Raw genomic sequence first — 11,979 nt, forward strand, 5'->3', positions numbered from 1 at the left:
ATTCCTTTTTCAAACCCCCAGGAGGTTAAAATTCTGGGTAATGGGTCCCGACTATTGAACTTTTACTTTGTACGGACTAGTGTTTCCGGACAACTATGACATCGGGGCTTTCAAGAAAAGGGCTTATACTTTCATAAAAGGCCGGCAACGGACCAATGACTCTTGTTGAGTAGATGGTACAGTCACGGTCATTAATTTGGGACCCACTTAAGGTCGAATATCTGTCATTTTGTATGACAGTTCAAAGGACTTTTTCACGAAATGGATCCCAAATTAACGATCGTGACCGTACTCATGGGCAGCGGTGATCATTTCACATCAGATGACCCGCTTGCTGGTTTTGCTCCCTCTCATAATAAAAAAACTAATAATATTAAGATACATTATAATTGGAATATGAATGAAATAGAACTCACAGGCATAACCCTCCCATCCTTATCCACAAGCCGCGCGCAGAGCTCTATATTCCTCTCGGAACTCTTCCCGCCCCCCCGGGAAAAGCTCCCACTGCACAGGGTCACGTACAACTCGTTCCTGGTATCCCCGGGCCGGATGATCTCAGGGAACCCCATCTTGCGGGCTATGGCCGTGTTGCCGACCACTATGTGCGGATTCTCTTCTCGTACCTGGGGACGATGGCGTTGGCAAGTCGCTTTGTGCTTTTTATAACCCCCGACGTAAAAGGAGGGGCGTTTTAAGTTTGATGCCACTGTTTGCACAGAGGCCGCATTGCCTAGCGTTTCTGAAGCTCGACATCGCAATCAAAATGACAGTTTTTGTATGAGAAAGCGAAAACTGTCATTTGATCGCGAGCAGAAACGTTAGGCAATACGGCCTCAGGTCGATTCACAAGTGCTGGCACGAATGGATTAATCTGTCATCTCCCAGGATAACAGGATCAAAGGAATTTCGGCACAAATTTGTGCCTCTGGGAGAGGACAGGCTAAATTAATGAATGAAAGTAAGTATCTGTGTTGGTTCTATGGTAGCCCGAGTCACTACCACTAATTTCACTAGCCCTAAAATCAAAAAGCCGAATTTGTAATTTTCCTAGCTATTAATTAGCACTAATTTTAGCATTCTGAATTTACGTTGTAGCTAATTTCACTAGCCTTAACATCAAAAAACTGAAACATTAATTTTCGTCAAATGTATTGACACGCGTGTGCGTGTTCCGGCAGCCGCCGAGTCGCGTGCTCCTGAGAAGGGCTACGAAATAGCCCGAAACATGTCGAGCTAAACTCGGTTTAAGACGTGAGTTATCCGTTACAATATAATTTAAATGTGAAAATGTCATGCATCTGTAATTTTTCTACAAAATTGTCTAAGTGTTAATGTTGGAGGTATATAAATAAGTATTTCTGTATTTCTGTTGTTTTTTAATTGAGTTAATAAAAAAATAAAAAAGTGACATTGAATACTTTCATTCAATCTATTCGTGCCAGCTCTTGTGAATCGATCTGTACGTGGAATAGCTCTCAAACGGATGGGCCGATTTCGACGCGGTTTTTAAGTGACAGGGCGTTTTTCTTGCATTGCTTCTTAGTTATGTTAGCTAAATATAGGTTCAGCAGTTTTTGAGATATTAAACTGTGAAATAACAACGTCGGGGGCTTCTCGACTTATCTAAAGTTAGGTTATTTGAAGTGATTATTGACAATATGCGCATGCTGCGGGATGCTAAAGCAACTATAAAGTATTTGGGACAATAAACTTTTTAGTGCAGCTGGTTGCCATGGTAAAGTCTCCTGGGTCACTTCTTAAAATTATGATTTTATGGGGTAAAAATCCACTAAAAGTTAAGATTTGCGTCAGTTTTAAGTGAATTCTTTCATGGCTCATCTCCTAAGCATGCTTTTAGTATACATTACAAACATTTTTCTTTGCAAGTGTATCACTGATGTCCCCTGAGTCACCTGACAGAGTAACAACACAAAAAATTTGGTTGACCCATTTACTTGGATGGCTTAGATATAAACAGTTAGTTACAATGGGTGGCAACAATGGTACAGATGTAGCAAATGGGTCAATCAACTTTTTCTTGTTTGTTATTCTGTCCCGTTGTCCAAGAGACAACAGTGACAGATTTTCTTATAATGGGCTTGTAACTACGACAAAAATGTACGCTCTATGAATTATAACCACAGAAAACATGGAGAAACTCATGGTTTTAAAGAGTTGTCCAGGGGACGTAACAATGGCAACGCGGTACAGGAAAAGTTGATGGACCCAAATAATCCAATTGCATTATGCGTAAAAAGAGCTCCTGGCGATATACCGGCGCAGTGAGCGAAATACGGACCGAATTGGCGGCGGAGCAGTGGGGGACGCGGAGGGGGCGTAGGAGCGCGCGCGCGGCCGTCACGCCATTGGCTTGTTAGTTGACAGACGCGCAAACGTATCCCCTCCACTAGCCGCCCAGAGCTCTTTTTACGTGCGTTGGCTTGTACCTATACTGGAATCTTAATTATTTGGACTTCATTTAAAAACTCTTCTAGGGCATCCTTAAGGGATTTGTGGTTATACACGTTGTCTTAGTCTTAGTGTGCGTGACTGACTATACACTCGCGACTGAGGACACGTTCGAGCTACGCACATATTACACACATATTACTAGCTACGCACATATTATTAGACTTTCACAGATTTTCACAAAATTAACCTCCGGGTAAAAACTAACAGAAAAATAAAAACTGGGAAATTTTGCGAATGGAAAATCGCTTGCAGTAAAATTCGATTTTCGGAAAAATCAACCCTCCAGGAAAAAAATTAACAGAAAAATAAAGATTGGGAAATTTTAATGGAAAACTCACTTGCAGTAAAATTCGATTTTCGGAAAATCATCGCCACACTCATTTCAACTGCGTTTTTTTTTGACAATTCTAAACAGTAGACTCAAGAAGGCATGGGTTTTGAATGTATTGTTATAAGTTCTGTGAGCAACACGACAGCGAATTTTAGGCACATATATCTTATTAATCTGCGATAAATTATTAAAAGAAAAAACCTGTTTGAAACACATGCCGAGAACACATGTTACTTTTGCCTCCTGTAAGAAGTAAAATACAGCTATTTCTGTAAGCGCAATAATATTTGTATGGTATTATATAGGATGTGCCTTCAAGGCTGAGCCGGATGGGCCCCGGTCGCTCTGCACAAACCCGGGGCCCTTGGTCTGTTAGCATGTTAGTATGGGTCAAATCTTGGAACTTTGGACAACCACCGTGAGATTTTAATGAAAAAAAAAGATGTTTGGGGAGTGGCGCTAGTTAGGATTGTTGTTGAGAAAACTAATAGATATTAATAGTTACTTGTAGCTAAGGTACAATTTTAATAGCACTAAATTACTTCAAGGCGGGAGCGCCGCCAGTGACTGACTTTGGTTTCCTAGGATCAGCGGTGCTGTCATATAGCGGCCGCAATTGATACCGCTCCTCCTCCTGGAGAGCGGTAATTGACACCGCTCTCTAGGAAACCGCGCCATTTTGTTTACATAGACAACTAAGGTCGCTATAATGACGCTATAAAGATAACTGCAAAAAATGGCACTGTGCGCCACCGCTCAGCTCGCGCGACTACCCTACGAAACTAATACCGGTGCAGCCGTCGATTCGCGTTGCTCCGGGGCGAAGGGCTACGAATTAGCCCGAAACATGTGAACCTAAACTCGATTTAAGACGTGAGTTTTTCATGTGACCATTACAACATGCTAATAAGGCAAGTTAAATAATTTAAGCTTGTAAAAATACAGCAGCCGAATTAAGCTCACCTGTTTGAGGTCACCTTCGACAAGTTGCAAGGTAACCCATAACCCTTGGGAGTGTTTCGTCTCTTTCAGCTCCCTATTCGTTATCACTTTCTTGAGCAACGTGTCCATGGTCTCTTTCTCACAGCTACTGGAAAAAAATATTTATGAGGTAACAATTTAAAGTTGAAGTTAGAGGTTCAAAACAGTTAAAAGTCTTGACTGATTGTGTCATCAACGCCCAACGCCAAGACTTAAAGTTGAAGGACTAGAAGTTTCCTTTGTGTACAAAAATTTCCGTACCGGCCGAGGCTTGTAGGCACTTGTCCCACGCCGACGATGAGCGAGAAGCAAGTAGAGCGAGTAACTAGAATCGAGTGGGCGAGCAGCGAGAAGCGAGTGTAGTTTTATCGCTCGGCTGTAAGCGAGTGTTCGCGTGCGACGGGCGATTACTCGCTCCACTCGACTCGCTCGTGCGGGGCGGCCGCCAAGCTGACATTGCTGAGCGAGTATCTATAGCTCAGCGAGTTTTATAGCTCTTGTCGCTGCGATAAAAGATGTAAGAGCGAGTTCTCGCCGACAGTGTGAACAGCCAGCGGTCAACTATTAATATATGTCTCTTTTACTCACACAGGATCTTATATCTTTTGTTCGTTTCTTGAGCGAGAAAATAGTCGATAGCCAATCGTTTCCTCGCTGGCGGTGAGACAAGTGCCGTATAGTGCTTTTCTCAAACATGATATGAAATAAATAAAAAAACAAGAAATCAAGCTGGCGGGCCGCTAGTCTGGTCGCCCTGTTGTGTGCGCGCGTGTCGAGCTGGCTGCTGGCGGCGGGCGGCTGCAGGCGGTTTTTTTTTTTTTTTTTTTATAGTATTGGGGCAAACGAGCAGGCGGATCGCCTGATTTGGTATAGTACATAAGCACTTCATAAATAAACCATGTAACCTGTATTTTAAAACAGTATTAAATCATATTTACTCCGAGTTGGTTGTTTGGATTGCTCTCCAATCGTCAAAACCCTACATGGCTATCCTGCCAGCCGCGCGAGGCCGCGCGCGCCAAGCTCGTGGTTAGTGTATGTAAACATAGACTTTTACGGACAAAGTGCATCATGGCACAAGGAGACGCCGTCGAATTACAAGAACTGGTGTGGGCGTGCGCCGTGTCGCAGAGCGCGCGTTGAATAAAAAGACGGTCGCATTCAAATTCAACTTCAAATGATTTATTCAGTAAATAGGCCGCAATGGCACTTTTACACGTCATTTTTTAAACTACCAGCGCTTTCGGAAAGACCATCATTGCCAAGAAGAATGCGCCGCAAGAAACTTGGCAGAAAGTCATTTTTTCATAAAAATATAATTACAAATAAAATACTTAAAAACTATATTATACAATTAAAGAAAAAAAAATACAATAAAATAATAATAATAATTTCATTGCCGGTTGTATGAAATCTCTTTGCAGGCCGCTAGAGTGACCGCGCGCACGCAGCTTAACCGCAGCGCCTGCAGCGCGATACTTCTCAGCCTATTATTTGTAACACGTCAATATTTCATGTCATGTTTGAGAAAACGAATTTTGCGAAACTTCTATGGGATAGGCAGTTCTGAAATCGGGACTGTTTTCTGTGTATCAAATATATCAAATCTGTAATACTACACTAACGTAATTGCAAATTCGTTTTCGTGATAAATACGAAAAATTTACTTTTTTGATCGATTTTTGGCCGTCCTCTATCATAAAGTATTTAAAATAAGATGCGATTAAATTTTTATTTTAGAGGAGCGATATATAATAGTCTCTCCCAAACTCCTGGCTCCTTCCCTCTCATTTCTTCTCCCCTTCTCTCTGTTTCCCTCTCCCTGGCCTTCAATCCCATTCCATAAATGAACTGAGCCATCGCTGTAGATAGGAGGAGGTCGTATCTAAACCAATAAAACACTACAATCATCGACACTATGTATAGACTGCATGTTTCTTACATTAAAACGGCGCACAAAATTAGTCCACAGCGGCGTGGTGTGGTGAATTTTACTATAGTTTGTTGACGTCCGTGACAGGGGTTGTATCAAAGTGTTTTTCGACAAAAAACAGGGTCGGTATTTCCATGTCGGTATTATCCGGGCAGGGAAAAAGTGTCACCCGTCAAAGTAATATTGATGATTGATGCGCCGCGTTTTGTTCCAAACAACTAGTCTAATGCCGTAAGGCAGGGTTTCTCAAAGTGGGGTACGCGAACTCCTTGGGGTTCGCTATTCGACGGTAGGGGGTTTGCGACAAGGTTTACGTGATGGTGGCTGCAAGATGATTAAGATTGGTTTTTGGAGTCTTTTTTTATTTTTTAACTCCAAATTTGTTACTTATTTGTTGTTGTATGTTTCAGTTTGTATTTTCGTTGACAAGATGATTCTTACCTATATCTGTTACCTTTTATTGAAATAAATAATATACATTATATTATGATTGATGATGATTGAAATAAAAATAAACTTAGTATCTCCAACAGACACTTTTATTACTTTCTTTGGGGGGGTTCGCTGTCGTCTAGAAACTTTAACAGGGGCACGTGGAGCCATAAGTTTGAGAAACCCTGCCGTAAGGTATAGATGTCAATGCCAAACTATATCCTCCCCCACGTATCTAAAGTCCCCCACGGCACGGTACTGACTTGAAGAATGGTATCTGCACGTGGTGATCGGGCGAGGCGTCTGCGAGGTGCCTTGTGATGTCGCCGCACGCCACGCCGAACGGCCGCCGCATGCCGCCCGGCGCGCCGAGTAACGCGCCCACGCCCACTGACGCACGTCTGAACAACATGACATATACAAAAAGTTTTTATTAAATAGTAGATAGTACAACAAGAGCATAAAACGAGCCATTTTACCCGAGGCGTTCATATAGCCACCCGAGCCGGTACGGCGGATAGACACGTCGAGGGGACAATGGGTTTAATGCTCGAGTTTTACAGTCTGCTTTTCTCTTCGATTGAGAGGAACTTAAATAGCAACAGTGTAAACAATAAAATTGTTCACTTACTAGGTACCTTTTACTTTTCATGCATAGCTATATAAATATATTTTTTTAGTTTTATTGTTTTTTTTATTGATTTTAGTTTTACATAAAATAAAACAAAAATTACTAAAAAAAATATACATATAGAAACTTTTTTTGGTTGTTGCTGTTGACACCTGATTGCCTTGTCTTACGAAGATTTTACTTTATGCACTAGAGCATAAAAAGTAGTTTTATGTGGCCTAGATCCAGCATAAATACGTATTTTACGAGCATGAAAAGTAAAAAAATTACATTTATAGTACATGTTTTTTTTTGTTACATACACACACAAACATCACGAATGTATTCCCAAATGGGGTAGGCACAGCACACGAAACGTTAGCGCTTCGGAGCCGCTTTTAGAAATTTTAGGTTTTAAGTTTGACAAAAACGTTACAATAGTGACAGGTTGCTAGCCTGTCGCCTACGGTATACCTTAACCTACTCACATTTGCGACAAAACTGCGATATCTGGTAATATCGCAACTTTGGAGATAGCACAGTTTTGTCGCGAAGTAGCGCATCCTTTGTCGCCTCTTACGACATCTACGGAAGAAATGGAGAGGTTTGAGCCCACACGGATACCGGTACAGTACGTTTACTTGGAGTTAACACTTGACAGATGGGCGTGCTTTCAGTCAATTTTCAACTTTGAGGTCATACAAATAAAATAGTTTTTACATAATCTGTAAACGTGGGTAGCGGTATACTAAAAATGGCTTTATTTGTATGACGTCAAAGTTGAAAATTGACTGAAGGCACGCCCATCTGTCAGTGTTAACTCCAAGTAATAGTACTGTACGGTTACGGGTATGGGGGGCTTTTTTTCTTAGGAATGGAAAAAAAATAATTGCAAGACTAAATTGACCCGTATCAATCAATTAACTTTATTGTGTATCTTGTTGCCATGATAACGTCTCCTGAGTTACTTATTAAAAGTGTGATTTTATGGAGTACAAATCCAGTAAAATTCAGAAGTTGTGACAGCTTTAAGACAATTCCTTCATGACTCATCTCCTATGCATTTGTAATAATTTACATACATTGCAAACATCAACCCACTCAACCCCTCAAAATCACCCCCACTTTAAGTCTATGGGAGGTACAGTAAAAAATTTTTTTTTTTCATTTTTAATTGTACCATTTTGTCGGCATAGTTTACTTATATATCCGTGCAAAATTACAGCTTTCTATCATTGACAGTCCCTGAGCAAAGCCGCGGACAGACAGACAGACAGACACACTAAACTATAAGGGTTCCGTTTATGCCATTTTGTCTCCGGAACCCTAAAAATATGTTCATTTTATAACCAGCGACCCGCAACGGCTTCGCAAGAGTGCTACTTTGACAAAAGATTGTTCATCTCTATTTACATCAATCTCTACATAAAAAAAAAACTGATTTAAGCCATTAAAGAATAACAATAAGTTTACCTGCTATCTAAATTCTCAGGAGCCATCGATCCTATTCGTACAACGTGACAGACGAGAAACGTCTTCTCCCGTTTGATCTCACTCCCTAAATCCTGAAAAAAGAAAAATGAAGGATGTTTATTTATGGACCGACAAATATTAAACAAGTAGAACGCGCTACATTTTGCTCGTATTTTTGTAGTGATAACTAGTTATGGTTCATCATGTCAGCCGAAAGACGTCCACTGCTGGACATAGGCCTCCCCCAAGGCTCTCCACTCAGACCGGTCCTGTGCTTTCCGCATCCACCGCGATCCCGCGATCTGAACCAGGTCGTCGCTCCGTCTTGTTGGAGGCCTACCGACAGCTCGTCTCCCGGTCCGCGGACGCCATTCGAGAACCTTCTGGCCCCATCGGCCATCCGTCCTGCGAGCAATGTGCCCCGCCCACTGCCACTTTAGTTTCGCAATTCTTCAACTAGTTATGGTTAAGAGACACCAATTTGACCTAGTCCCAAACTAAGCAAAGCTTGTACTATGGATACTAGGCAACGGATAAACATACTTACATAGATAAATACCTATTTAAATACATATTAAACATCCAAGACACGAGAACAAATATTAGTATTATGTTTAATGTTTATTTGGGCAAAAAACGGTACAATATAGAAAAAAAAACTTAAGAAAATAAGACTTAAACGAAACATAGACCAGCAAATATGCCACTAATAAATTATACAGTAGAGTAACATGTACAAAGAATATAAATGACCTATCAAACAATAATTTAGTTGAACAAAACGAAACTCATACGAATATCTGCCCCGGCCGGGAATCAAACCCGGGACTTTAAGCTTAGGGTTCTTTTTATCCCGGCATTCCCAGGGATAGGCTATTGATACTCACAGTGAATATGACCTGCGCCGAGGTCATGTTAGGGCTCGGCCACCGCAGCAGCAGATGCTCCGTCAGCTTGTTCCCGTTGGCGTCATGCAGCGCCAGCAGCAGCTCGGCCCAGTCAGCCATGCGGCACACGAAGTTGTGCACGCGCACGGCTACCGTGTACGAGCGCGCCGACGGGTGCGTGCTGGGAGGGGGGGTGGCTGGGGTTGTTTCCTGGAAAAAAAAACTTGTATGGTCAAGGACTTTAATTCAAACTCAAACTCACAAAGCGAGCGTAGCGAATGTGTTAATGTATATTGCCGAATAAACATTTTCTTTCTTTATTTCTTTAAATTCCTGGCCAAACAATGATTAATAAAAAACTCAAAAATAACATATTAAATATAATGACCCGGATAACTCACGTCTTAAATCGAGTTTAGCTCGACATTGTTAAATTAAATATTATTTAGGGAGACGAATGAGAACACGTACAGTTGGATCTAGACTGACTTTATTCACTTACCCACATCTTGCATTATAAATATTCTACATCTTCCTTTTTATGGAAAAATAATAAAAGAATTCAACATGATATAATTATTACAACAAAATGATACATGCATGCATCGCTTGCAATTAAACAAGCATAAAATTATGATTACATTTTCATATTTTATGAATTAATGTTATGACGTATGGTCTAATTATTAAATAAATAACACATGCTGCTAATATAATAATTTAAACAATACTACGTTATTTCTCACTTATTTTGGCTACTCATGCCGCATTTTTTTATAAATATGCTAGGTACTGTATAAAATCATTAATCAAAAATAAAAATAAAATTTACATCAAAAATTCTTCCTGATTTTCCATTTGAAAAATCAATTTATAACAATTAAAATTTAAGATTATAGTATTCACTTATTGGATAAATTTGAACTATTGTAAAGATAATTTCAAAAATATTAACCATGCTTAATCAATTATTTTATTTCTATTAAATAACAATGTTTGTGAATTTATATACATATTTAATTTTTAATTTATTTATTAGGTACATTGTGTTTTTATTTATTTAGGTACTAAATTTTTTTTATTTATTGCTTACATTATGGGCTACAACTTAGGTACAACTTATATACATGCAATTTTCTAATTACGTTTTATTGTCCCCGATCTGAAGTACGCGTGCATGCCTACTACGTATCGGTGAAGCCCCAGCGCTCAGGTCGCCTCACTGTCCTGCCATAACGAGTAACATATGGGTCATTTGAGTTATTATTAATTGAATGTGTATGGTTATTCGTAACAACAATATCATCGTATGACCGTTTGCGAATAGGTATTGACTCATCATTGCGACGCACCGAATCTAATATAATATGTCTACGGTTCCTTACTACTGTTCTCCCAGTGCCTAAACTCACCAAATAAGACCTAATCCCAACTATCTTTTTTATGGTGCCACTTTCCCACTTGTCATTAATGTACACTTTTACTTTTTGATTATTGTGCAAAGGAGGCAGATCACGTGCGTGTTTATCATAATATAATTTTTCTTTTACTTTTCGTTCTTAATTTTGTTTCACGTTTTCATCCTCGAGATAATAAGTAAATTAACATGTAGTATCGACTTTACGGTACTGGATGCCGCGTTTTTAAGAGTATCTAGAAAAATAAAAATATTTATTGTCTCTGGTCACTCTTACCATAAACAGCTCCCTTCTATAATGTCACTTTTGATTTTGCGCGAACGGATGTCGCGGCAGCTCCCGATATTTTTTTGTAATAACAATGGATAAACAGCAAAAATAACAAAATACGAACGCAAGATAGAAAAGTTAAGAAAAGAAAATAAAAAGAATGCAGGACGTCGGTCTAGATCACGGACGCGCTCAAGATCGCCGCTGCAGACACGTGCCGGGCCCTCTGCGCCCAGGCGGATCGTTACAGAATACGACAAAGGTAAGAATTCTGAGTTCAAGGTTTTTTTGAAAATAAAAACACGTCATCATTACGTGAGCTGAGGATAAGGACAGTTCCATGTACACTTTCCATGTCCACTTTCCATGTACATACGAGATATGTTTAAACATGAAGACCGGATTGACACGAGATGTCCTTCTTGGTATTTTTAAAGGCAAAGTGCGAGACACATAGCCCATCTGACTGCTCCCCTAGTCAGGTACATGCCTAAAATAGTGAACCGGAAATGACATAACCTAAAACAACACGTGCGTGACACGAGGTTTTTTTCTTTTTGGTTGTTATAAAAATCGTTTATTTGGCTTGTAGGCCCTGAGGACGGTACAATCCATGAAGACGACGCAGCACGCGAGGATGACACAGGCCCAGAAGATAACGACGACGACGACGTGCCCTCGGACGCAGCTCCTGATACCGAGGCAGACACTGAAGGGCACATCCAACCACAACCGAACCCATTGCTGCTAGCACTGGGGCTAGATGAGGTAGCCCCAAATAGATGGGGACCAAACATTTTAGCCGAATTGGCATCTAAATGGTCAGAAACCCTCAAAAATGGCATTAGAAAAGAGGAAAAGAACTCATGCTCAAGGCATACTAGTGCCAGAAAACTGCCAGCTCCTGTCACCTCCATTATTAAATGGAGAGGTAAACGCAGCTATCAATGAAGCCTGCAAAAATCGTGACAAAACTTTAGCTAACAAACAAAAGGAACTCGGATTAGCCTTGACAGCGCTTGGACTGGCCATTACAGAATTACTTAAGGAATCTCCAGACAACATCAAGATAATGAAACTTCTTAGCGACACTGGCCGCATATTAACTGACTTACACCATGGAGAAAATATCACAAGAAAGTGTTAATAGCACCATTACTTGACAAAAA

General features: G+C 40.4%; 1 protein-coding gene across 1 annotated transcript in view; it reads right to left on the minus strand.

Moving 5' to 3' along the window:
- The window catches only part of mbc (dedicator of cytokinesis protein myoblast city), a 39,164-nt gene extending 29,534 nt beyond the window's left edge, over window positions 1–9,630 (minus strand). The window contains exons 1-6 of the mRNA XM_074107544.1: window positions 9,625–9,630; window positions 9,123–9,332; window positions 8,236–8,327; window positions 6,416–6,553; window positions 3,770–3,893; window positions 417–626 (exon numbers count right to left, since the gene is read on the minus strand). Coding sequence (XP_073963645.1) covers window positions 417–626; window positions 3,770–3,893; window positions 6,416–6,553; window positions 8,236–8,327; window positions 9,123–9,332; window positions 9,625–9,630 — 780 coding nt within the window. The remainder of the gene's footprint in view (window positions 1–416; window positions 627–3,769; window positions 3,894–6,415; window positions 6,554–8,235; window positions 8,328–9,122; window positions 9,333–9,624) is intronic.
- Window positions 9,631–11,979: the final 2,349 nt, after the last annotated feature.

This window comes from Choristoneura fumiferana, chromosome 25 (genome assembly GCF_025370935.1).
Source record: "Choristoneura fumiferana chromosome 25, NRCan_CFum_1, whole genome shotgun sequence".
Lineage (NCBI taxonomy): Eukaryota > Metazoa > Arthropoda > Insecta > Lepidoptera > Tortricidae > Choristoneura > Choristoneura fumiferana.